The sequence below is a fragment of the Monodon monoceros genome, unplaced genomic scaffold (genome assembly GCF_005190385.1).
Source record: "Monodon monoceros isolate NGI ecotype Baffin Bay Population unplaced genomic scaffold, NGI_Narwhal_1 Super_Scaffold_5, whole genome shotgun sequence".
In the NCBI taxonomy this organism is placed as follows: Eukaryota; Metazoa; Chordata; class Mammalia; order Artiodactyla; family Monodontidae; genus Monodon; species Monodon monoceros.
In genome coordinates this window covers 93486760-93512894 of record NW_021703782.1, presented here as the reverse complement: position 1 = coordinate 93512894, position 26135 = coordinate 93486760, and the positions used below count along the sequence as shown (strand labels likewise).

Below are 26135 nucleotides of genomic sequence, written 5' to 3'. Positions count from 1 at the left end.
AAAGTCTGAGGCTGGACTCGTACAGAACAGTGCCTTTGCCACATCGGCAGCCCCTCCAACGTCTGGACTAGCAAAGACCTTGCGTGTGTGCTCCTTGGGCTGATCTAGGGATGGCTCGTCCACCCCAGCTTCCCGAGGATGCCCAGCACAGGGAGGTTGGGTGGCTTGCTCAAGGCTGTAGAGCGGGGCAGGGAACAGCCAGGATCCAGCAACTCACTTAACTCTAAGCCGCGGCTGAGTCAGGGCACACGGTCCTTCTCTGTCCGGATGAATCACTCTCCACTCCTGGGCTGGGGTACCAGCCTCCTGGCCTGTCTTTTGCTCCTCAGCACCCAAACACAGGATCCGATGTGACTGCCCCATCCCAAGGTTGCAGTGCCAGGCGATTCTGTGGGAGGGTTTCTGGCCCCCGCTTAGCTGAACTCAGGGACACGGGTGGCATTAGCCAGCTCCCCGCCTCTGCCTCCACCTTTTCCAAGGCACCTGCAGTCCCTGGACGTGCCTGGAAGATGCAGGGCCACAGAGACGACCTGGTCTCCAGGCGAGGTACACACAGACATTCTGAGGGTGTGGGGACCAGGCAGGGTTCAGGCATCCACCATCCTACCAGGCCCTCCCATCACCATGCCCCTGCCCCGACCCACCACGGAGTGGCGGGGTAGAGGTGGTGGGACGTGGGGAGGAGGCTCTTGGTCCCCACCTGTCTCACCCAGACTGCCAGCAAGTGACAACCCCACCTCGGGATTCAGCATCCCCATTTCCCCCCTAGTTTGGGGAGGGGGTGTGGTGGTAGATGAGCTGATTCCCAGGGTCTCTCCCAGGCTGGCAGTTCCAGGATTCCAAGCCTGGCACAGGCTTCGATCCTTCCCCATGGCCAGCAATCCAACACAGGCAACAACCTACCCCATCATGTCCCATCTGGACCGTAATCCTTTTCAGAGCTGAATACCCAGGGAACAGAGGTGGAGAAGTCAAGCCCAACTGGGGTCTGCTGGTTCCAGATGGGGTCCTGCCCCGTGAGTCCTCTCCCATACTGGTCAGCGCTGGTCACCCCGCAGTTGCCCACCCCACGTGTCTCATCTCTGCTCACGCTGCCTCTCCTACCAGCTGGGCCACGTACATCCGCCACCTCCAATAAAAGGTGAACCCCCCAGCTTTCTGCCACTGAGAAGTGCCCCACCCTGCTCTGTCGAATCCCACGCCACATCCTGATCTATGTCTCCTCGATGCGGACAGGACCACATGCCCGGGCCCTCCTAAGGCAGGAGCGAATTAGGACAAGAGAGTTATCCCCAAAGGAAGAAAGGCAAAATGATTTTTTGGTCAGTGAAACCGCATCTTCAGGACCCCAAGAGAGTTCAGGGACTCCAGGAATCTCTGGGGAGGCAGGCACTGGAGTCAGGCTGCCCAAGTTCAAACTCAACTCCACCACTTACAGGTGCCATTAATGTTGGGCACGTGCCCTAAACTCTCTGCTCCTCGATTTTCTCAACTGTAAAACAGGACTGATATGTTCCTTCATCTCCCAGAATTGCGATAAAGAATAAATGAGCACAGCACCTAACATACAATAAATACTTGGTAAATGTTACCTAATATTATTGTTAAACAAAGGCAAGAGAGCTCGATGCGGAGTTTATCTTTTATGTTCGTAGTTGAGAGATGGGTAACTGGGTATATGCCTCTACGTATGACTGTGCTATTTTTCTAACAAATAAACGAAAGATTCCTGGACTAGAAGGTGTGAGACGTGGTTTCTATGCCCACCTCCACCCCTAAGAAGCTGCATGACTTCTCTCTGGAACTCAGTATCCTCTTCTGCAAAGAGGTCAAGGCTGGACTTGTCATTCTCCACAGGGCTCCACGGCCAGGTCCTGTCGCAAGGCTGGGGTGTGAGAAGGCCAGGCTGTCTGAGCAGGCACTGCTGGCCCAGGGCAGGGCGGGGGGGCAGGACGGAACACAGAGTCCAGCAGAGCACACTGGCCATGGGGAGTGAAGTCCGCAGAGAGGAAGGACTAAAAATACCCCCAGTCACGAAGTCCTCCACAACTAGTGAAACTCCGGGAACAGCGGAAGCCAGACGGAGCATAACGGATCATTGAGGGGCTGCTGGAGAGGCCAGGGGCTCAGAATAGCCAAAGAAGGAAAGATAAATAGGGAAGTTCCTTAACTGTGCGGCTGACCACAGGCGGGCGATGGGAGCCGGAAGAGAAGGGAGCTATTGAGGGAGAAGGAGCCCGGGGCCAGGCAGGGGCAGCGCGGGGCTTGGGGAGGAGGCATAGGACCCTGAATTCCTCCTGCCGAGGACTCTGGGGCAGGTGCCTGGCCAACCTGAGGCTCAGATTCTCCAGAAAACGGAGGGGTGGCCTCAGCCCTGCAGGCCTTTCACGTGGTATAAGAATCCAAAGAGAGAGTGGATGCCAAAGTGCCTTAGAAGGAATGCTGTCAGGACCCAATTGCAACTAAGGCCCTGCCTCCTCAAACTACTCGGTCTTGGATTTTTAAGGGAGGTGGCTCGTGTTTATTTATTATTTTAAGAAACTTTTCATGGTGGTATACCAAACATGCAGAACAGGGGTGGCCAAACTATGGCCTGCCCGCTGTCTGTTTTGATAAGGAATCCATTTCCATACCGTCTCTGCCTGTGTCCGTGCTCCATGGCAGAGCTGCGCAGCTGCGATGGAGATAACCTAGGCTGCAGAGTCTAAAATACTTTCTATCTGGTCCCCTATCAAAAAATATGCTGACCACTGATGGAGAAAAACGTACAAATCCTAAACGTTCAGCTCGTTACATTTTTGAAAACCGAAAACACCTGTAACCAGTGCCCAACTCAAATCACAGAACCTAGAAACCCCTTCCCAAGGGTAACCACGACTCTGACTTCTTGCAGCGTGAATTAGTTTCCCCTGTTCTTGTACTTTCTGTACACAGACCTCAGGCGAAGCACTCTTTGTGCCGGGCTCCTTTTGCTAACGTTCTGTTTGTGGGTAACCCACGTTGCTGTGTGTAGCTGTCAGCCTTTCCCTCTCACTGCTGTACTGTAGTCCTTTGTGGGACACACCATGACTCACTTATCTATTCAACTAGCACTAGGCACTTGGGTGGCTTCCAGTTTGAAGCCGTTACGAATAGTGCTAAGAACACCCTAATTCACATCTTTGGGTGGATGTGCGCACACACGCACCTGGGAGGGAAACTGCTGGGTTCCGGGGCTCAGTCAGGTTTGTTGTGCTGGCTGCCTACCAGCCCTGTGGGTTTAGATCTGGAGGCAAGGCAAGCAGGGGCCGCAAGTAGCCAAGCAGAACAGTATCCCCAGATGCCGAGGCCCTGTATATGCCAAGTGGCGGGATACCGCACCCCAGGGTTCGTGCCCATGGGTGGATGACTCTCTGAAGTAGCATTTCCCCAACATCAGCTACGGAGCCCCCGACCCATGAGTGGGAGTCAAAAGAACACAGGAAATGGTGTATACCCTGGACCCCTCTTGGGGATACACGTGCATATTTTGCCAGTGAAGGGCCCTGAAAAGTCTACAGCAAAGAAACATGTTCAACTTAGCAGAACTCAAGGCTTCCCCAGGTTATCTGGCCAGAGAACCCTTTACTGACAGAAAGCCTGTTAACTTCCCCCAGCATGCCTATGCCACGGAGCACACTTTGGGAAAGGCTGCTCTGAGGTGCTGTGTCCAAAGCCAAAGCCTGCATCACAGCAACAGGCCTCCCAGAAGCCGCCTGGGGTGGGGGTGATGGGTTGAGAGCATCACCCTCGGCCCTGGCTCTCCCTTCTCCTCCCACCCCTGGCCCTCTCAGCCCGCACAGTCCAAGAGGAGGGAAAAATACTCACTGCCTTGGGAGGCTCCCTCCCCTGAGGTGGCTTCTGTGTCTGTGAGAGAGAGAGAAGGAGGTGGTGAGCAGAGTGGACCAATGGAAGGGCCAGCACCAAAAGAGAGAGAAGCCGGGCGGGCGGAGGCCAGGAGAAGCCGCTACCGCGCGCCCAGGGATGCTCCCTTCCCACTCAGGATGCAGGCACAACGCCTTCGCCGATCTCTGCTGTCTGTCGGGCCCTGAGCCGGTGCCCTTCCTCCCTGCCTGCCAGGGTCAGGCTCAGGGAGGCGCAGGCGCCATCCCTCCTGTCCCCGTCGCTTTAGCGTCCTCACCTTCAGAATGGAGCCAGCGCCCCGCCCCACTCCCTGGGCTGCCATGAGCAGCACATGAGATGACACACGAGCACCTTCCCTGCAAGGACCACTGACAGTGAACAGCACTGAAGCACCTTGGGAGGAAGCGGGCCTGTGGGGGGCAGACAGGGGGCACTGGTGGCATGTCCTGCTGCACCCCACCCCACCCCACCCCCATCCCTGGGTGCTCTCCCAAGTTAAGGAGGCCTCTCCTCTCCTCTTCGGGTCCCACTGCTACTGCAGAAAGAGCTCTGAGGGCCTCTGGGGTCACCCTGGCGGGGCCCAGGTGGAAAAACAGGCAGAGGATGGGGAGGTGCGGCCCCTCAGCTCTGCCCCAGGGACATGTCACTCACCTCGGTGTGCCCGTACGTGGGTCTGGAAACAGTTGTAATATTTGTACTTCTTGCCACAGATTCCACACTCGTAGGACCCTAGAAAACAGGAAAGGAAAGGACTGGTCAGCCAGCATCCAACGTGCGCAACCACGAGGCCCCGGGACCCCTGGTGATGCTTCCAGGTAACGCTAGCTCTGTGCCAATGGGCTATCGTGCCTCCCACGAGCAAAGAGGCAGCAGGGACCAGCAAAGACAGCACTGAGCTGGAGGCCAGGAGGCTGGGGTCTATTTCAGGTTTTTGTCTCTATTTTCTGAGTGACCTTGGGAGAGTCACTTCCCGCCTCTGGGCCTCAGCTTCCAAATCTAAGACAGAGAGGGTAACCTCTTAGGTAACTCACAGTTATTCCTTGAAAGGAAAAAGGAGACAAATGTAAAAGAATTTCAGGATAAGGAATAAATTGCATCCATGTAAGGAAATCATCACTTAGATGCAATAGAATAATTTCTAGCTACTGCTCTCCCCGCCAGGAAGGACAGAGGTTAAGAGGACAGGCTTTAAACCATACATCTGGGTCCTGCCACTTACCAGCAGCAATGACCTTGGTAATTTCCTTAAACACACTAAGCCTCGGTCTGCCCATCTGCAAAATGGGGCTAAAAGTACGTACCTCACGGAGTTCGCCCTGCGCCCCATCAGGAAGTGCCCAGCTCTACTACAGATGTGTCTGACAAGGAGAGGGCCTCTCTCGTCTGTTGAGGTGCCGTCTTGATCCCTCAGACGTGCAGAGATCAACATGGTATGAATGTCTGACTCCAGCCCTCTGCCAGGCCCTTCTCCCAGAGGCAGGTAGACTGAAATGGCTGAGTTCCCAGCAGGCATTTCAGATAAGTCAAAGGCAGGGCCCACCCATGCAGATCACAGGGCAAAGGCCCATGGCAGGAAGGCAAGCAGAGCCCATCAGACCCAGCCTGGCAGGGGTCCCAGGAGTTAGAGGCCCTGCCCATCCCTCACACAGGCCTGCCACCACCTGGGCCCAGGCCCCATCCCTAACAGAACGACCTGGGAGCTTGCACACACACAGAGTCCCTGACCCTACCCCAGGCTAACAGTACCAGAATGGCTAGGGCCAGGGGCCTAGGAAGCTGCCTTTTCCCAAAGCATCCACAGAGGATTCTGATGCCCAGCAACCAGGTGTGGGAACCACTGGTTTGAAGTCAGACAGCCCTGGGATGGAGTCTCAGCTAAACCATTTACTGGCCGGGCCTCAGTCTCCTTATTGGAAAACTGTGGATAACTTAAGAGCATCTACGTGAAGACTGAATGAAGCATGAGTAGTATTCCTACCACGAGCGCGGACAGTCGGTGAGTGGGACCATCATCAACTCCCACTGCCTGCGGTCTCCGACCTCGGGCCAGAGGCCCGGCTACTGGGTGTGAATTCCAAGTATCAGGTTAAGTCAGAAGAGCACTGGGCTCGGAGCCTGACCGTGAGCTCAGCTCTGCCAGCCCCTAGCTGTTTGATCGCAGGAACATTCCTTTTCCGGTCCGAGCCTCAGCTTCCTCACCTGTAAAACAGGACTATGATACCTGCATCTCATGACCAAGATCAGAATGAATGAGCTACAACCTGTGAGTCAGCGGCCCCCAGGGGGCAGCGCCACTTCGCTACTGTGGGTCACTCAAGGGAACGCTGTCCTCCAAACCAGCGTGGAATTTAGCAGCCTGTTACTCAGTGGTTTTATATGTGTTACCCTTGTCTTACTGGGAAAAATATAAACACACGGAGGGCAAAGATCAGAGTGTATATTTCCCTGTCTTCAGTCCCGTGACTAGCACACAGCGGGGGCTCAGTAAATTCACGGCGTCCTGCTGTTCCACGCACCTGTCACTGAGTAATAAAGACCTGGACTCCCTCCCTATGCCTCCTACCCACACTTCAACGGTTTCTGCTAATTCTCCTTCAACCGATCGGGAATTTATTGAGCGTCTTCACATGCCCGGCACCGAGGCCACAACCATAAGCAAGATGCGATCGCTGCCCTCCGCCTGATGGGAAGCAGACAGCCCACCAGGCGAGAGGACGTGCAGAGTGGCTGTGCTACGACGGCCAAGTGCAGGACCTGGTGGGCACAGTGCGGGACCCTGACACGACTATAGCAAGGGGCCGCAGTCAGGGGCCTTGAGCAGGAGAAGGGAAAGATGGGGGGAGGTGGAGGGGCAGGCAGCCCAGGGAAGGGGGAGTCTCTCCCCAAAGGACCGAGGCCACAGCCTGTGATGGGGAAGACTTGTTTAGACTTGATGCACTACTGATGAGGTCTCTAAGCCCCAGCTCTACCCCTCTCTGCCACTAGACCTGGGCCTCAGTTTCTCCAACTGCCCTCAGTACCCAAGGTCTTTCCTCAAACCATACAGTAAGTGTAGGCTGATGGACAGGGCCTGCAGGCTGCGATGTCCCCGACTCACCCACCCAGTTGACACTGTTTATAAGTAGGCGTCCCACTGGCTTCTCCCTCAATCCACAGACAGCCAAGGGTACATGCAGCCTTGCTCACAGGCCTCAACCCATTCAGAGAATCACGGGGCACAGTTCGCCAGCTTCGGGCCCTCTCCTGGCCCCAGAGCAGAGCAGACCCCTTGCTTGGCACAGAGTCTCAGGACACAGCAGTGTGTGTTGGCAGGAGGGACACCTGAGTTCAAGGCCCTGCCTCTCCCCCACTCACCCTAAGACCCCAGGCTGCAGGTGCTCTGTCTGCAGAAGGGGCTGGATGGGCAGGGAGGCTGGTGCGTGGGGTGAGTGCAACAGAGTGGCAGCCCCACAGTGCAGCGGTGTCAGCAAGCCTGGGTTCAAATCCCGGCTCACCACATACCAGCCTGGGGCCCTGGACAAGTCATGGAAACACCCACACCTCAGGCTTCCTCTCTGTAAAATGGACACAGTAAAATGCTACCCACCTCATTGGCGGGGGCGGGGGGAGGAGGGGGGGGCGAGCAATAATATGAGCAGTAATACTGTGGCCACTAAGCACAGTTCCTAGTACAAGGCAAGCACTCGGTAAAGGAGAGCTGCTGTTACTGTCAGCTTTCCCCAAAGTGCGCTGGGACCCAACTTCCTGAATGCATCCCAGGGAGAGGAGCCTGTGATCAAGCAAGGGGGAGGCGCGGCCCATCTGGGGCGGCACCATGCACGGGAGCTGCGCCCGCTGGGAGAGGTCCTGCAGTAACGGAACCCAGCGGACTGTTAACCCCAGGTCTCCCAACAAATTTGGCCACGGAACTCCTTTCTCCCCTTGGCTTGTTTCAGAGCTGCAGCCCACAGCAAGTGCTGCTGAAAAGGTCCCGACATTCCTGTCTTCCAGGTTCCTACATGCTCTACCATCCCTCCAGCAGCACGTCTTCCAGGGTCCCAGGCAGGCTCAGAGTTGCTGACCGGTGGCAGTGATGGGTGCAACAGGTGGCTCCCTGTGTCCCTGCAGAGGCTAGCAGGCCCTGTATACTCAGGGGTCTGCAGCTGACGGCTGCACTCAGCCACGCCCCCGCCCTCATGCTGGCCCCCCAATCGGTCCTCCTGCCCTTCAGCCATCATGTACCAGACGCATATCTCAACGCTTGGGCCCTGAATATGGTTCGCACAGATTCACCGTGAGGGCTGCCTTCCAGCGCTCTTCCATCTGAACTAGTAAGAAATCAGAAAGAGCCCTTAAAGATGGGGCCCAGTGAGGAGGGCTCTGAGTCTAGGGCTGGCCAGTCTCCTGACCTCTCAGTGCCTCAGTCTCCCCATCCACACACGAGAGGGTTGGACAAGACCACGCTGTCTACTTTTTCACTGAAGAGCTTGTGCTGGCTAAGGGGCAGCCACACTTCCCCAAGGGAGGCTGGGGTATGGCAGAACAGCAGCCACAGGCCCAGATTCCCCTGCAGTTTTATGTTTCCTCTGTCCTGATTCATAACATGGATGTAACATAAAGTTACCCATCCCGTGGTTATAACCTAACATTTCTCCCCGTAATCCTTCCAGCAAAATGACCCTCCAGGGAGGATGTACCCCATGTGTGCTGTGGCCTTGTGTACCCCTGGCCCACAGCCATCGTGTACCCCAGGTTGGTGCAGTGGGCGCTGGAGGGACCTCACGGACGGAGACTCTCCGCTCAGAAGGTCCCCCTCCCGGCTGCCTGACTCCCTGCCCCGCCGGCTTCTTCACTCCGCCCACCGCGTTCCGCGGCTACCCTCCTGTCCTTTGTCTCCATCTCTCCCAGCCTACTAAGTGCAGGCGCTGCAACTCATTTCACTTGCGCCTCTCCAACGGCTCTGCACAGGCTGGCCTCTGACCCCACCGCACCCCACTGCACGGTGCGGAAGCAGCAACTTGCCCACTTCACACAGCCAGCTAGTGGGAGCGGGCTCTGGACTCGGGGGCTTCTCACGCATCGGCTCAGTTCATCTTCACAAATCCAGCACAGGAAGGTGATTATTATCCCCATTTTTCAGATGAGGGGGAACACATCGGGCCAGAGGTCACCTGATCTGTCCTGCTCCAGGGCCCATGTGTGTGACCACCACACAGTCAGCCCCCGGAAGGATGCCAAGAAGAAAGGGCGCCTGCTAACAGCTACCAGTTACCGAGTACACCCAGGTCTCATTTCCATCCTCCATCTTCCCAGAAGCCCTCATGTGGTTGAGACAACTCAATGGCCACTTCAACCATGAACTTGAAAGTTCTAGGGGCCAGGTGGTCCAGGGCTGGGGCCACTCAGATAGTGGCTAGTGAGGAACTGGGCTCAAAGCTGGCCTTCAGGGATCCAGAGCCATCCTACTGCCACCATGCCAGGTTACCTCCGGATGCCAAGGAACCCCCTTCAGTCATGGGGCTCCCCCTAACACTGCAGGGCAGCAGAACCCCCTACCAGGTCTGGTACCACCACAGGACCCCCAGAGCACCCTATCAAGAGCCTTGGGAGAGACTGCCTGGGATGGCTGGCAGGACACGTCAGCACACAGGCAGAAGCCTTTTCCTCTCCCCCATCCCGTTGTCACTAGTGACACAAGAATCCACAGGCACTGATGAAGAGCATCTGTCTAGCATTTTCTGTAACCACCTGGCAGAGAGCCTGGCTTAAGCTCCCTTCCCAAGAGCACTGGACAGACCAAGTGAGGCCAGGTGAGAGCAGGTGGGTGGAGGTCCCGAAGCCACTGGAGGGAGAAGTGGGAAGACGGAGGTAGAAGAGGAAAGTGGGCGGCATGCCTGAACTCTATCACTGGCACCCAGAGAGCTCCAGATCAGCTCCACCACCTTTCAGGATACACAAAATGCAACAAGGCAGAAATCCAGAGCAGGTGAAGGAGAGAAGAAAAACACAAGGTGGGGGGACGGACAGATGGCTCCTTACAACAGGCAGTCCCATATTTAGCTCAAAGAGTCTCAGGAGCCGCTGTTCATAGATCACATGCTCAGGAGCACCCTGCCCCCTTGGTCCTAAGAAGCAGCAGAGCTGGCCCAGGCACGGCCTGGTGGGGGACTGGGGGCCTGGAGGCCTGGAGAGGTAAGTCGTGGACAAGTAGGTTTCCTGAGGCTCTCTGGGGCTGGGACTCAGACCAAATGTCCTCGGGACCACGGTCTTCCAAGTAGAGTACAAATCCCCTGGGGATGTATGAGCACAGGGAATTTTAAGAGAATCAATTCCCAATGCATTTCTTCCTAAAACCAATGGGCCAGAGAACGTGGAGGGCAAGGAGGCCCCACTCAGCTGGCTCTCCTCACCGTCACCCTTCTCCACACGACAAACACAACGGTCCTTTCACCCACCCCTAAGCCCACCGTGGTGCTGTCCAAGGCGGATGAACATCTCAAGGCTCCAGGCAAAGAGATGCTGTGTTGGACTTAGAAAGTGGGTGGATCTAATGACTGGGAATAATTTCTTTTGTAAATTGGGTGATTTCTAATTCTTTGTTTTCAACAAAATTGAAGAAGAATCTAATGGAGTTGTCAGCGAAGAGACCACTGAAAATAATATCTGACTATAGACCCCTGTGTGATTTTTGGCATACAAACTGGAAGGTGTTCAAAGAATTGAGTGACACTGATAAAACAAGACTGCCTCCACCCCTGGCTCCTTATTTATGTGATCAAGCCTTCTAAGCACTTACACTTAAGAAAATGGAGGGCTTCCCTGGTGGCACAGTGGTTTAAGAATCCGCCTGCCAATGCAGGGGACACGGGTTCGAGCCCTGGTCCGGGAAGATCCCACACGCCGCGGAGCAACTAAGCCCGTGTGCCACAACTACTGAGCCTGCACTCTAGAGCCCGCGAGCCACCACTACTGAGCCTGCGTGCCACAACTACTGAAGCCCATGCGCCTAGAGCCCGTGCTCCGCAACAAGAGAAGCCACTGCAATGGGAAGCCCACGCACTACAACGAAGAGTAGTCCCTGCCCGTGTGCAGCAATGAAGACCCAACGCAGCCAAAAATAAATAAATTAAATAAATATATTTTTAAAAAAAAAGAAAATGGAAAAAAAGGAATTAAACGAATGCTGAATCTTGTCTCACTCAACAATAGTATTAATTCACAGAAACGTGAGCCAACTGAAGAAGAAATAAAGGCTCATCCATTTCATTAAGAGGTGCATTTTCAGTAATTTACTTTTATGTTTGCTATTTATCTAAATTTGTTTTTGACAAAGTGTATGCTAATAGCAACTCCATCAGGAAAAACAAACGTTTTAATATGTACAGCTTTATGATCCCAACGTATTTTTTAGAAATTTCTCTTTCAACTTACGTACGTCTTGTTGTGGGAGATGAGTGTGAAACAGTGATCAATAAAAGACTCTCAAGCATAAAAAATACATTACATTAGGATAAAATCCTGTGAGGGAAGTGGGCTGGAAATGAGTTCAAGGAGAAAAAGGAAAGATGTATAACTTCTGACTGTTCAAGATGAGCCTGTTCATACGGTTTTTAAAAGGATGATGGTGGATATCAAAAGCGGTGGGGTTTGGATTCCCTTGGATACACTTAAAAGAGTGGTTCAGAGTTTTATTTCCAAAATGCCACATTTAAAAAAAAAATACAACACGTCAGAAATTATATCCTTTGTAATTACTCCAACTTTGGATGAAAACGTTAGACGTCAACTCAAAAATGTGAAAGAGAATATAGTTTCTCAAAATTCTTTTAGGAGATATTGAAGAAAAGAAGTTTGAAGCCATTGGCCTTTCAGCTTCCTATCGTTCCAGAGGTAACCCCGGATGTGTCAACGTCCAAGGCTTTGGCTAATACCACTGGTATCTGTTTTGCATTTTCTGTCCCCCTCAAAACCACTTTTATACCTATCACTTCAGTCTGACCTCAACAATCCTACTGGAAAGACAGGCAGACTTTATTACACCCACTGATGAACGAAGACAGTATGGCTCAGAGAGGTTAAGGGAGCCTTAACATCCTGAGCCCCACAGCGGGGCAGACCCCAGGTCTTTTGGCTTACAGTCCAGGGGCCCTTTCCCACAGAGACCCTCCAATCAGGAACCCCATCCCACCCTGGACCACCAGATGGAGAGTCAGCAGCTGGGATAAGACGCACCTGAGAGGGAGGCCAGAACCCTCCTTTCTGAGTGGCTGCGGCAAACAGCTGAGTGTAGGTTCTGGCAGGCTCAGGCCCAAAGCCCTGCCAACACCGACTGAAACAGGGAAGTATCAGCTGGCACTACAAAGCGGGACCTGGCACCTTCGCTGCCTGCGTTTATGAGAGACCTAAACCCACGTGTCTGTGTCTGAATGGCTGTCTGCTCTTCTATTGCTCCTTCCAGAGCTGTGGCCAAGGCCCCGCTTCCTCTTTCCCTGCCCCTCCTCCCTGGGCAGCCGTGTGTGTGTGTGTGTGTAAACTCCACCACCCCTGGTGCCCAAAGCTCGCTGCCTAGAAACATCCTTGCAGGATCCAGGCTCCCAGCTGACTGACTCTCCCTCCTGTACCTGGTTGTGACCCTCCTCTGCTCACCCATCTCCAGGACAGGAACTCGCTCCCTCACAGGCCTGTATTCAGTTACCAAACACTTTCCATCATCACAGAGTCCTCCCTTTCATGAGCTGAAATCACCTCCTGGTGACTTTCCTGTATTGGTTGGGGCTACTTGGAATGTGTCTGCCAGGTCCCATCCCACCAAAATGCTCTAAGTTGTGAATACTTAGACTCCATCATCTCTTCTGTACCATTCTTCCAGGAAATGCTCCATGGGCTGGATGCTTTTTGGTGTAAACCCAGCTCGCCTTGTCTTCATCATCTAGGACAAGGTTGACGAGCAGGTTTCTACTTCAGATTTTTCAATTCTAGCTGACTGGCAGTGACTTCCTAGTATACTGTGTTGAGAAGGATTCTGAGGTACACTGTTGGGACAGTGTGCAGTGATCAGTTAGGGATGCCTTTCACTTCTGGTTTTATCCAACAAAGTTGTCACAGTCAGTATTGTCTCTGCTCTTCTTGCTAAAAAAGGAGAGAGGTACCCTTTTCTCAGTCTCTCTAGACTGAGAGATACCCTTTTCAGCACAAAGAATTTCTGGGCAGCCGGAAAGTAGCAGCAACTACTGCAAGCTTGGCAGCCAGCCTCCTCGGCACTGATGCCCCTCCCGACTCCACAAGTCTGAGAAGTTGCCAAATGCCATCCATGTGTCCAGACCCAAAGCTCCTCCATGGGAAGTGCCTCAGATAACGTTTGTGTCACTAGGAACACTGTTTGTCTGATGGCTGTTAAAGGGCCAGTGAGGACTTCGGGGTGGGAACAGGCGGATGGAGCTCAGAGAAAAGGCAAGCGGGAGGTTCCCTCATGGCACAGCACTGGGTGACCGAACAGGAACACGGTCCTATTCAGCAACAGAGCCCGGCCACAGCCCTGCGCACCCCTGCCAAGTGCCCTGGGAACATGTTCACTGCACGGCGCCCAGCCACCAGGGCACAGAAGCACACTGTGGCATAAGCTCATTTAAAGGGATGGCTCTAACCAGCATTCTGTCCCGGCCAGATCCCTGGGAATGCTTTCCTTCCTTGTTTTACTTCCAGGAGCAGGTGGGAGGCGGGTGCTGTGAGGTGGAGTGGCAAATCTCTTCCATTTCCTAGGCCTTTGTTTGTCCCTCTATAAAATAAGGCGGTCTGAGTGCCGCATCTATAGCATGTGGAGCTCCTCTGCCCACTTCCATATCCATGACAGACATCAATAATCAATCATGACACCCTTTAGAATCTTCAACACAGAACTCCTAATAGCCTGCAGCAATCGCTGGGATGTGGCCCATAAGATAATATCTACTTGCCTTTTTGAGATGAGATGAGTTCAAAATGTTCAATTCTAACATTGATTTTTTTTTTTTAATTGCCTTTCTTTCCTGCTACTAAAAGGCCAAGCCAGATTCCTCTGAGCCTGACCCTTGGCAGAAGAAACTACACCCTCAAGGAGAAGGTCTGCCTTGATGGATGTGAGACGCCATCATGACCAGCAGGGAGTGCCCTGGCCCTGCTTTGGTACCGGCTCCAAAATGGTGGCTCCACTTCTAACTGTGGTTCTTACACCTTTTCCACAGAAGTCTTCCAAAAGCAGGTTACTCAGAAATTGCATAACATCCTCAACGTCCCTGGATTCTAGGGGGGCAGTACTAGAACAAGCTCAGGGGAGAAAACCGAGAACCAACTAGAAGCCATGTCTTCTGACACCTCACCCAGTGCCAACTTTCTTTTCTATCCTGCTTCTTCTCTACATCACACTGGCTTATTCTTCAGACCTGGGAAAAAAGCAGAAACTATTACTACTCCTTCCTCTCGAAGAGGTACTTTATACTATCAATACTAGTATTACTGCTAATAACAGCGATTTACTAAGTATAATGTTGAGTACTTTATACACATTATCCTATTGAATCCTCACCTAACCCCATAAATTTGCAATTGTGAGAACTGAGGCACAGAGAGGTCTAGCAGTTTGCCCAAGGTGCAACAGCCATTAAGTCAGGGAGCCTGGATCCACTCCCAGCCTGAGGAGCCGAGCTCATTCTCCTTGCACAACACTGTACCCTTCGGTTCCCACACCTATGAGGTGGCCAGGACAGGGAGAATGTCTCCTTTAACAGAAAAGGACATTAAGGCACAGCAAGGCCAAGGAACCTATTGCTGAGTAGCAGCTGAGCTGGAAACCAGAGTCTGTGGCTGGCATGAGGCCCTGGGGCCTCTCACTGTGCAGGGAGTTGGCCCAGGGAGGACTCCCAGCATTTCCAGAGCATGGCCACTCCAGGCTTTCCCCACTGAATCCTGACTGCTGGCCCCGCCTCAAGGTTCAGATTCAACTACCCTTCACTGGGCATCTCCCAGTGAAGGGCATAAATAACTCCTGGGTCCAGTGAGTCTTAAAGTGAGCAGGGCAGGTCCTCTCCTCAGTTAACTAACACATCCATTAGTGGCTAACACAGTCCTAGGCCTTGGGGAGTGAACACTGGTGGAGGGAGGTCAGACGCAGGCCCCAGAAAAGACTCTTCTTTCATTCGACACTGGGCTAAGTCACTCATGCTCTTCAGCAAATATTTCTGGTTCATCCCCCCTTCTGTCACATGGGAAATGGCATTTCCCCGCCTCCCTGGGGTTGGGCGGGGCCACCTGACTAACCTGGCCAATGACTGTGAAGGGAATTAACACATCTCACTCGTGGATTGCAGCTGGCACATGAGTCCCTCCAGAGCTGTCTTTCCCTCTGTCACTTGGCTGGCAGCATTCCAGACAATGGCTGCTTTAAGCCTGGGTCCAGAACAGAGCAGAGCCCCCAACTGGCCCACAATGGACATGTAGTGGGACCAAGAAATAAATGAACCTTTGTGGTTCTGAGCTACCAAGATCTCATTACTTTTTAGGGTCTTTTGTTACTGTGGCATAACCTAGCCCCTTTCTGACAGCTATAGCAGCAATGACAACACTGCTTCCTAGAAACTAGTACCTTGCTAGGAATTGTGTGGTGGGAGTAGGGAGCACAGACACAGATCAGACAGGTCCTGGAGCTCTAATCTCCAGGAGCTGCCCATCTTGTAGCAGAGGCAGGTGCCGACAGGGCCCCTCTAATCTCAAGTGGATAATGGGAAGTGCCCCCTGAGGGGCAGGGCAGAAACAGACCACTTCTGACCAGAAGAGATCAAGGAAGGCTTCTGGGAGGAGGGGGCACTGGAGCTAGTCTTGTAAACTGGGTTGGATTTCGGCAAAGGCATTCCAGGGAGAGAGAACAGCAGGAGCAAAGGGTAGGAAATGCTGCAGAAGAGCAGACTGTGCTGGAATGAAAGGACCAGGAAGAAAGAAATAAGAAAGGGGGCTATGGGGCTCAGGTTATGGAGGACCTTGATGCTAATAGCCTTGACCTTAGATACAGTGGGGAGTGACATGGTCAGTGTTTCATTTTTGTCAAGGTCCCTGGCAGCCAAAGTAGATGGCAGGTGAGGGCAGAAAGACACAGAGGCACAGCTGTTAGCAGGATGCCACAGTGACCCAGGTGGAGTGATGGTGGCCACAACCAGCCCAGGAACAGATGGGAAAGGGAACTTGAGGCTGATCCCCAGCGGCTGGGAAGAAAAGGCAAGAGGTCTCGAGTCTAAACTTGGGGAAGCAGACACAGGGCAGCCTCCCCTGCCTGCCACACATGGGACGGGAGCCTGGGAGTCAGGAGGAGGTGGGCAGAGCTGCCCCGGGAGGGACAGGCAGAGGGGAGCGAGATGGCCTCCTGAGCACAGGAATCTGGAGGAGGGCACAGATGGAAACAGAGACCTGGGAGCAGACTAGGCAAGGTCTCCGTGCCAGGCTGAGGCACGTGGACTGTATTTTACAGACCGGGGCTGCAAACTGGTGGCCCATGGAATGACTCTCACCCACAGGTATGTTTTGCTTGGCAGATTTTAAGTCAAATTAGTCACCAACGTTTAAAGCCAAAAGAATTTACATTCAAATTCTCATTTCTGGCATGTGTTCTGTCCAGAGATCTGGCCACCCTGAGCCCGTCTCCCCACCTAGTTACCATACGTGAGGCGTGGGCTCTCCAGCTGGACCCAGGCCCTACCACCTACCACCTGCCTGTCTGGCTCATCTCCACGATGCTAAATAAACTTATCTTTCAGGCTTTGTGGGCCTTTGCGTTTGCAAACTGGCAGGAGTGCAGGCAGCCCCTAAGGGGTATCCCCTGGCTCACGCTGTAATGTAGCGGGGAGAGATGGTTTCTAAGAAACTCGTTTCTACTGAGCTCCTCTGAGCCTGGCCCAGACCAGAAGAGGCAGGAGAAGGTGCCAGACTGCCACCCATCTGATCCTGACTGGACAACTGGTCTGAGCAGGACCCACACTGAAAGCTGCCCCCAGAGACCCCTGGGGAAGCCCAGGAGGAAGAAATGCAGACGGGCATTTAGGACACCGAGTGATACAGGCTGTGCTGGACCCATCTGGGGTGTGGGAGCCCCATGGTGTGAGAGATTCGCCGGGCCTGCAGAAAGTTCCAGGCAACTGACTTGAGCAAAGTCTTAAAAGGACAGGTAGGGTTTTGCCACGTCAGGTGGGAAGACAAGAGCTCAGAGCAGAGCTGAGCAGGCAAAGGCGAGTGTCAGGAGCTGAGGCCCTTCCCTGAGGGCAGCCACAGAAGGCTCTTGCAGCTGGGGAGGGACAGGGATCCCAGGCCTCCCTCCCTAGCACTCCGGCTCCACGTTCCCACCCTGGCCCCAGCCCGACCCTGCGGACGGGCGCTCACCCAGGGTCTGCTGGTTGCGGACACCGCCAATCACCACGCAGATCTCGGCAGGCACGTCGCCGGTCCCATCCTTGCTCACCCCCTTCTTCTCCTCCTTGGCCTCGCCCTGCCAGATCACCTCCTGGATGTAATCATCGGGCAGCTCCGTCTTGACCTTCACCTCCGTCATCGTTCCCTGCTCGGCGCTCAGCGAGGCCTCGGCCGGCACAGGCTCTGGCCCCTCCACCTTGGTGCTCTTCTGGTTGCGCTTCAAGCGCTCCCTGGGAAAGAAGACAGTCTGCTCAGTGTGGACCCCAGACTCGCCCCAGACCTACCTGGGAGTGCCCCAGCCAAGGGGGGGGGGTTGCAAAATTTTTAGCTATAGACCCACCTCTCACGTGACCCTCACCTTAAAGCACAGGTTCCCACCGCTGCCCCTGAGGGTCCTCCAGGGAACCCTGGGGCTCCAAGGAACACAGTTTGAAAATCACTGGACGAGGATGGCTCAAACTGCACCCATTTTGCAGATGGAAAAGCTGGGGTCTAAACGTGACCAGTAACTCTTGTAACTGGAGTTACAAGAGACCTGCAAGAAAAGCTCTGTGACCATAAATCAGCTGAGAATCTTGGTAAAATGCAGATTTGGTGCAGCAGGTCTGCGGCTTGGCCTGAGATTCTGCATTTCTAACAAGCACCCAGTGGAGACAGGTGCTGCTAGTCCTTAATGGCAGTTTGAGCAGCAGGGGTTTCAGTGGCTTGATGTATGCAGAGCACGTGGTGCCCTTCCCTTTGCTCCTTGGCGGAAGGGCTGCAGAGCTCACCCTGCTTTACAGTAGGGAACATACAGGCCAAAAGGCTCACTGAGGGGGAGGCCACGGAGCCAACACTTGGCCCCCCCCCACAATCTGGCCTCTAGGTGGCTCTTCAAATAGGAGAAAACATCCTCAAGTTAATACGAGGGTGGGCCCTGAGGCCTAGAGCAGGGCTGCGACCTGTCCAGGGCCACACACAAGATTGCTGGCAGGCCGAGGCACGAAGCCAGGTCCCAGCCATCCACTCCTGAACTGTTCTCCTTTCAGTGAGACTCTCTGTGTTATGAGAGCCCCCTCATCCTTCTGGCAGTGGTGGGGAAGCTGAGGCATGCACAAGCTGGGGAATCAGGTCACGTTCCAGGCCTGGGGATGCTGCCCTGGCCATGTCCAGCCGTCTCCAGTGCTCCAGAGAAGCAGCCGGACCGTGAACTTCAAGGCCCAGGCTCAGGCAAGGCCGGCTAGCATACCAACTGGAGCTTAGCGGAGGTGCCCGGGCTGGGAGGCAGGACCCGGGATCTCATCCTGGATCAGCAGTGGGCTTGCTCTGTGACTCTGGACAAGACTCTTCCCCTCTCTGGGCTTCCAGCTCCATCTACCACAAGAACATGGGCTTTATCATGTCCACTGTCCTGCCCAGCTCTCAACTTTCTCCCAGGTTGGGGAACTGAGCAGAGAGAGAAGGAAGGCTCCAGCTGATGATAAGGGGGCAGAGAAAGGCCACCGGGGTGGTCCTATGACTGCACTGTGTCTCCCCACCCCCGCTTCACGTGGTGAAGTCCCAAAACCCAACGCGACTGTGTCTGGAGACAGGGCCTTCAGGACGTAATTAAGATTAAATACAATCAGAACAGTAGGGCCCTTATCTGATAGGACTGTGGCCTTAGAAGAAGGAGAGAGATCTCTTTCCCCGCTATTTCTCTACCATGTGAGGACACAGAGAGGAGGCTGTCTGCAAACCACGAAGAGGGAGCAGAGGCTGCCTCATGGCCTGGCGGGAAGGAGATGCGAGGAACTGAGATGGAAAGAGCACTGGGTTGTGAATTTGGATCATCCCAGAGCCAAATCTCAGAACTGCCACTCTCTCAAGTTGTGGGTTCCTGCAAAAGTGACTTCACCCCCGAGCCTCAGTCTTCACACCCATTCGATGGGGATAAACACGGGCACCTACCCCACAGCACTGTGATGCAGACACAAGGCAATGTCTGCAAGGGACCTAGAACGCTGGCCCCAGTGGAGATGTTCTGGCATACCTATCGTCTATATGGGGGGCAGGGGAAAGAAGTGTTCAGAGAACGAGAGAACGCAGGGGAAGAGTCTTACATGCGTAGATTTTAGTGCACAGGCTGTGGAAGCAAATCAGTGGGGTTTAAAGCGCAGCACTGTCATGCCAGCTTGGAACCCTGAGTGGGCCCTGACCCTCTCTGAGTCTGTTTCTGCACCCGTGAGGCAGGGAGCCCCACACTAACTCAAAGGGCCTCGTGAGGACCAACTGCAAAAATGTACAACCAGGACACTGTCTAGAGCGACTCCTAGAGTGGGGATGCTACTGCTGAGGGAAACTGGTAATAGAAGTTGCTGAAATCCCTCCCTATTCCCTAGCTGAGACCACATGGGTGCCACAACTGGCCAGTCCTATCCACCCTGAGGCTCGCTGAGCACAGAGATAGAACTCAGGGACCCTGTCCGACCCTCCATGCCAGCCTGGCAAGAACACAGCCCACGGGTCCTAGGGGCTGCTGGACAGGCAGGCAGCTGAGGACTCTCCCTGGCTTGGGCCTGGCTGGTCCCGACCCCGGCTGCACATGGGGCTAAGCCCCAAGTTCAGGGCAGATGGGCTTCCCAGGGCCCGCAGAGTGGCCCACCAGAGCGGAGGTGTCCCACCTGTCAGTGTTCCCCACAGCTGACGTCACAGGATGGGAAGGACATAGAACAGCTCCCTGCCCAGAATGCCCTCCCCGCAGGGCCTGTGAGCGTTTGACCATCCTGTCTTAACAGACCTAGTGTCCCTTCCTGCCCTCAAGGACCTCATTAGCATCTGCCATCCTGGTGGGAGGGGGGAGCTGTTGGAGTCTGACAGGTTGGGTGTCCACAAACCCCGCAACCTCTGGCCAGAGATTCCCCTCTCTGAGTCTGTTTCCTTGTCTGCTAAAGGGGGACTGTGATCCTTGCCAGCGCGGGGCGGGAGGGGAGCCAGAGAGCTGTACAGAGTGGATCTCCTTGGACGGCAGCTGCCATTATGATGACACTGGTCCATGATGACATCCCTGCCTCTGGGAAGCCTTCCCTGCTTGCTCGAGATGGCGTTAGACCCCATCTCTGAATGCCCCGTCTGCCTTGCACAGGTGACTCTCACACAGGTGACTCTCACACCCTCTTGCCCGCAAGCACAACGGCACACAACCATCCACTCTCTTACAGGTGACATCCCTGAACCCTTGCTGCACTGAGAACACGGGGGACTTCTCTTCCCCCAGCTTCACACTTTAGATTTACAAGCCCAAATGTTGCTTTTCTCGGATGCTTTACATTTAATTAGGCATCCTAATAACAATGGAATTGCAGAAGTACTTATATCACTGTGAATTAGTGGTGCAGCTCCTCCTAACTTCTTTAAAAAAATATTTTTTCATGTATCATTTTTTAAAATAGAGCTCATTATTTTAATTATATCCATTTAAATGTACACTGGAGCCCATGGATATTCTCAGCACGAATCATTAGGTATATTAGTGAAAAAGCACTTGGAATCTATCTACATGCTGACACTCCATAATCTATTCTATTTGTGTCACTGTAAAATAGATTTATATATAGATAACTACAAACTAGTTGCTTAAGATACGCTATGAATTTTATATTTAACCCGAGTCACGCTTCAACATAAAATCCAATGTCAGGCACTAAAAGGATATTTCTCAGTGAGCACATGATGTCTGTGGTCACTGGTTACTGCTCATCCCAGAATGCCAGGAGAGAAGTCAGACCAAGTGGGTCCCTGCCCAAGGAATTCCCTAACAGCCCTGGCCTTTCACTAAGGCAATGGTTCTCAAAGTGTTTTCCTTAAAGGCCTAGGGGTTCCAGAGCAAAGGCCCAGAAGCACCCATGAGGCCTGGATAACAGGGTGGTGGTGATTAGACCTCCAAGAACCCCTACTTTCTCCGTCTTTGATATCTACAGCTTTGCTTTTAATGGGTGGTAAATGGCGGCTCCCCTGAAAGACGGGCCTAGGACCTAATCCCCAGAACCTGTGAATGCAAACTCATTTGAAAAAAGACTCTTTGTAGGTGTAATTCATTTAAGGATCTTGAGAGGAGATCATTCTAGATTATCTGGGTGGGCCCTGTATGCAATGACAAGTGTCCTCATAAGAGACATGTGGGAGATTTACAGACAGAAGAGGGGACAATACAGAGAAGAGGAGGCAGCATGACCACAGATTGGAGCCATGCGGCTCTACAAGCCAAGGAATGCTGCAGCCACCCAAAACTGAAGAGGCAAAGCGCAGATCTCCCCAGAGCCTCCAGAAGGCGTGTGACCCTGGCCCAAGACCTTGATTTCAGACTTCAGGCCTCCAGAACTGTGAGATCAAATTTCTTTTGTTTTAAGCTATCTAGTTTGTGGTAATTTGTTACACCAGCCACAGGAAACTAATACACTAGGCGTGACTAAATTGGAAGAAATACCTCCGAAGCAGTTAACTTTTGCAAACCACTGACCTCCACCACCCCCAAAGTTTTCTTTTCCTTCGTTCTTACTCATCCCCGGGACTGAATCTGATATGGTCAGTCCAATGTGCCCGCAGGGCCTGCCTGGGGGAAGTTTCAGAAACAAATCTCTTCCTCTGGGTCTTACCAGATGGTTCGGTGCTTATACTCACCCCGTCACATCTGGCACTCACAAGCACCCTGTGGCCAGATGGGGAACCAGAGCAGAGGACAGGGCCCGTGTCTGTTCCGTCCCCATCCACATCCAGCCCTAGCCTGGGCCCTGCGGCACAGTATGAACTCAATCAACACGGAGAATGAACGGCATGCCCACGGGCGCAATACTTCCAGCCATGAGCTTGTCTGAACAACTCTCATGACTCCTATCCTGGGGCCATTCCCACTGAGCCCTGCAGCCCAAGACAACGCAACCAAACAACTTCTCAGTGGATTGGGGGCTCAAAGACAAATTCCACTTCTGGCCATGTTGACGGAAGAGTCCCAGTGATGCCCGGTGCCCGGGAGTCAGAAGACGACGTTCTCTCCGAGTACAGTTTCTACATCATCCCACCGAAAATGCTAATGCTTCAAGTTCTACCAAGTCACAGTAGTAATGAGACGTCCTCAGCACACTGGACTTCGGCCCCACCCCTGCTTGATTCTGTTTTCCCATCTGACGACAAGTGAGCTACAGTCTGAGATGTCGAAGGCTCTGGTGGAGGCCAGACATCTACCCCGAAAGTGTGCATGTCTCCTTGCACAGGACGGGGAGCAGGGCATCTGTCTGTGCTCCAAGACTCAGCCTGAGGGCCACTCCACCTCCCCCAAAGGCCACTGCTTCTTTACTCTAGTACTTTAGCCACCTGAAACAATGTTAAGGGGGGGGGGGGCGGGGAATCTCTAATCACAGTGTGTAAGCAATGACTTGGTTAAGTCCCTCTAGAATAAAACCTCATTAAAAGACTCCAAGCAGGGCTTCCCTTGTGGCGCAGTGGTTGAGAGTCCGCCTGCCGATGCAGGGGACACGGGTTCGTGCCCCGGTCCGGGAAGATCCCACATGCTGCGGAGCGGCTGGGCCTGTGAGCCATGGCCGCTGAGCCTGCGTGTCCGGAGCCTATGCTCCGCAACAGGAGAGGCCACGACAGTGAGAGGCCCGCATACCGCAAAAAAAAAAAAAAAAGACTCCTAGCATTACGAATGAGGGTTAACTGCCCTCAAGGTGAGCTTAAATACACTCTTCATGAATGCATGGATACATGGGGTGTTAAATGAATGAACACACACCCAGCCATGATTTCAGGGGCTGTGTTTACCCTGCTGCAGAGGCTGACCACTGACCTAGGCCTCCAGCTCTATCCAGCTGCCCACCTACCGATGATCTGAGTACAAATGATTATCATCCGTAGATGTTGGCAGTCTCCTCCTTGGCAATGCTTTCTAGGTACAATGAGGTTTCTGCCTCCCCCATTCCACCAGAGCCGTTCTTTCCAAGGCCTCCTGGGACCTCCATTCTCCTAGATCCAACAGTCCCTTCTGGGTCCTCATTGAGTTCGTCCTCTATCAGCAGCCTCTATCGAGCTCCTCTCCCTCCTCCTCCAACCCTTTCCTCACTAAGCTCTGGGCCTGCCCGGTGGGCCTCCCACCTTCCAGCCACTCTTCACCAACCCAACCCTTATATGTCAACCTGCCCCAAGGATCAGTTCTAGAGCCTCTTCTTTTTTTTTTTTTTTTTTTGCGGTACGTGGGCCTCTCACTGTCGTGGCCTCTCCTGTTGTGGAGCACAGGCTCCGGACGCGCAGGCTCAGCGGCCATGGCTCACGGGCCCAGCCGCTCCGCGGCACGTGGGATCTTCCCGGACCGGGGCACGAACCCGTGTCCCCTGCATCGGCAGGCGGACTCTCAACCACTGCGCCACCAGGGAAGCCCGAGCCTCTTCTATTTTTATCCATACTCACTTCCTACATGATCTCCCCTAGATTCATGCTTTTAAATATTAACTATGTGATGATAAATCCCAAATCATACCTCCAACCTGGACCTCCCCCCCACCCCCGAGCTCCAGACCCACATGACAACTACCCACTGGACACTTCCGCCTGGACGTCTAACACGCACCCGTATTTACAGGACCAAACTGAACTGCGGCTACGCCCCTTCCCCCAAGTCAAGAAAACAATTCTTCTGACTCCAATCCCAGTGCTCTTCCCGCTAAATCCCACAGCTTAAGACACGGTCATGAGATAGCGGCAGTCTTCTCCACTTCAGTTAGTATAATTCCGCCCCTCCAGCTCCTCAGACCCAGACTCTGGGAATCATCCTTGTCTCTTCCCCCTCACTCTCTCCGAAGCAACATATCAGCAAATCCTATCAACCCTAGCTTCAAAATATGCCCAGAACCTGACCACTCCTTACCACCTCACGGCCACCACTCTCGTCCAAGCCGCCTTCCCCTCTCTCCTGTCTTGCTGTAGCATTCTCACGGCCCGTCTCCCTGGTCCTATCCTGGCCCAACGCCCCAAAACTGACGTTCGGCACAGCAGCCAGAGCCTTCCTATTCAGCTAGCTTGTGTCACTCCTCAGCCCAGCACTCATTTAGGGCTCCGTGTCTCACTCAGTGCAGCAGCAGAGTCCTCGCCCCGGCCCGCAGGGCTCTCTGTGACACGCCCCACACGCCCACGGACCCGCATCTGCTCACACCGCCCCTCTCCTGCTTTCCTCGCTGGCCCCACCAGCCTGCTCGCTGTCCCCTGGGCACGAGGGCAAGCTCCCGCCTCAGACCTGAAATGCTCTGCCCTCCTCCCCAGATGTCCCCACAGCGAGTTCTCCACTCCCCCAGGTCTCTACTCAAACATCCCAGTGCCGGCAGAGAGATCCGTGGCCGCCTGATCCCAAATGTCAGCCGTCTCCGCTGCACCCCAGCTTCAACGCTCCACATCCCTTCCCGGCTTCATGCCTTCTGCTCAGCATCTACCCTCCATTCATGTAACATGCTTGTTACTCCTCGTCCGCTTCGCTGTCTCCCCAAGTAGAATGACAGCTACAAGAGGACGGAGACTTTGTCTCCTCTGTTCACTGTCACATGCCAGCACCTACAGCAGCGCCTGGCATGGGGGAGGTGATCAATAAGCACCTGTTCGCTGAAGGAGTCAAGAATGAGCCCAGCAAAGGTCAATGCCATTGTGGCCCTCGAGGTGTCTCCCTCTACCCACCCCCCAAAAGAACTGTCGGTGGTTGAACTGCTTCAGCTGGTACCCAGGACTGAAGGCAGCAATGTCCCACCCATCTGGCCCTCGGTACAATATGGGCTGAGGACGTTTCACAGGAGCCAACATTCTGAATAAGTGAAGTTTATTCCTGAAGTGTCACGGTCTTCTCTCCATCCTTCCCAATGGAAATTTTCTTAAATGTAACACACTCTTCCTACTTTCTAAATTGCCAAAATGCAGCAGCCTTGGTAACGCTCAAACACCAGCTCTTCTTTTCCTCCAGCTTTACTGAGATACTAGTGACATATAACATGTAAGTTCAAGGCGAACAAGGTGATGATCTGATATTACATAATGACCTCAACTCTTGAAGATGCAGGGTCACCATTATATCTTCCATTAGCAGATTCAGGCCCTCAGGCAGGCATGGGGTGTTGACACCCTGTCTCAGGGTGACAACCGCCTGGGAGCCTGCAGCCTCCGCCAGTGGCTCTGGGAATGCCCCCTCTGCTTCTAACAGGTCCCAGATCCGAATCTGCCTGCCGATTCCATGTGGTTCTGGGAGGCCTTCAGAGGTAAGGGCTCTACCCCACTGCTTTGTGTATCCCTGTGCCTAGCCCCTGGCTGATGTCAGCTAACGCCTGCTGAACGATACAAACCGAAAACGGCAGGTGCAAAAATGCCAGCATACAGGGTGGAAGAGATGCCGGTGGCAATGATGCCAATAACAGGGTGAGTGAGGACAGGGCAGCTGTGACATACCAAGTGGCTAGGACGGGCCAGTCACAGTGCTGCTTCAGGCCCTATGCATGCACTGTCTCCCTGCTCTCCACAATGCCTTACACAGCAGGTAGTTTTGCTCTACAGATAGGAACACTGAGGACTGGAGAAACAGTGACTCATGGTCACACAGCTTTCTAGTGACAGAAGCAGGATTCAACCAGGTCTGCCTGACTCCAACCCCTGGGCTTTTTTAATCATTTGGATGATTTCTGTTTTTTCTCAAGAGAAGAGAAAATAATGAAAACACTTGTTGAATGAATGAACAAATAAATGACTAAATGACAGGAAGCTCCAAGAGATGGGGAACATGTGTATTCCCTCGTCTCCTACAGTATCCTTAGTATCTTGACCGAACAGGCACATGCTAGATGCTAAAAACAGGAACACGGAAA

General features: G+C 53.6%; 1 protein-coding gene across 12 annotated transcripts in view; it reads right to left on the bottom strand.

The window, feature by feature from the left end:
• Nucleotides 1-26135, bottom strand: part of ZNF618 (zinc finger protein 618) — a 178209-nt gene that overhangs the window by 42852 nt on the left and 109222 nt on the right. For 10 of the 12 annotated variants that reach the window (XM_029202951.1, XM_029202954.1, XM_029202952.1 and 7 more), the window contains exons 3-5: nt 17260-17519; nt 4534-4611; nt 3847-3885 (exon numbers count right to left, since the gene is read on the bottom strand). In XM_029202951.1, coding sequence (XP_029058784.1) covers nt 3847-3885; nt 4534-4611; nt 17260-17519 — 377 coding nt within the window. Of the gene's footprint in view, nt 1-3846; nt 3886-4533; nt 4612-14216; nt 14228-17259; nt 17520-17647; nt 17824-26135 lie in introns of those variants that run through there. The other 2 variants (XM_029202962.1, XM_029202963.1) reach the window with 2 other exon arrangements.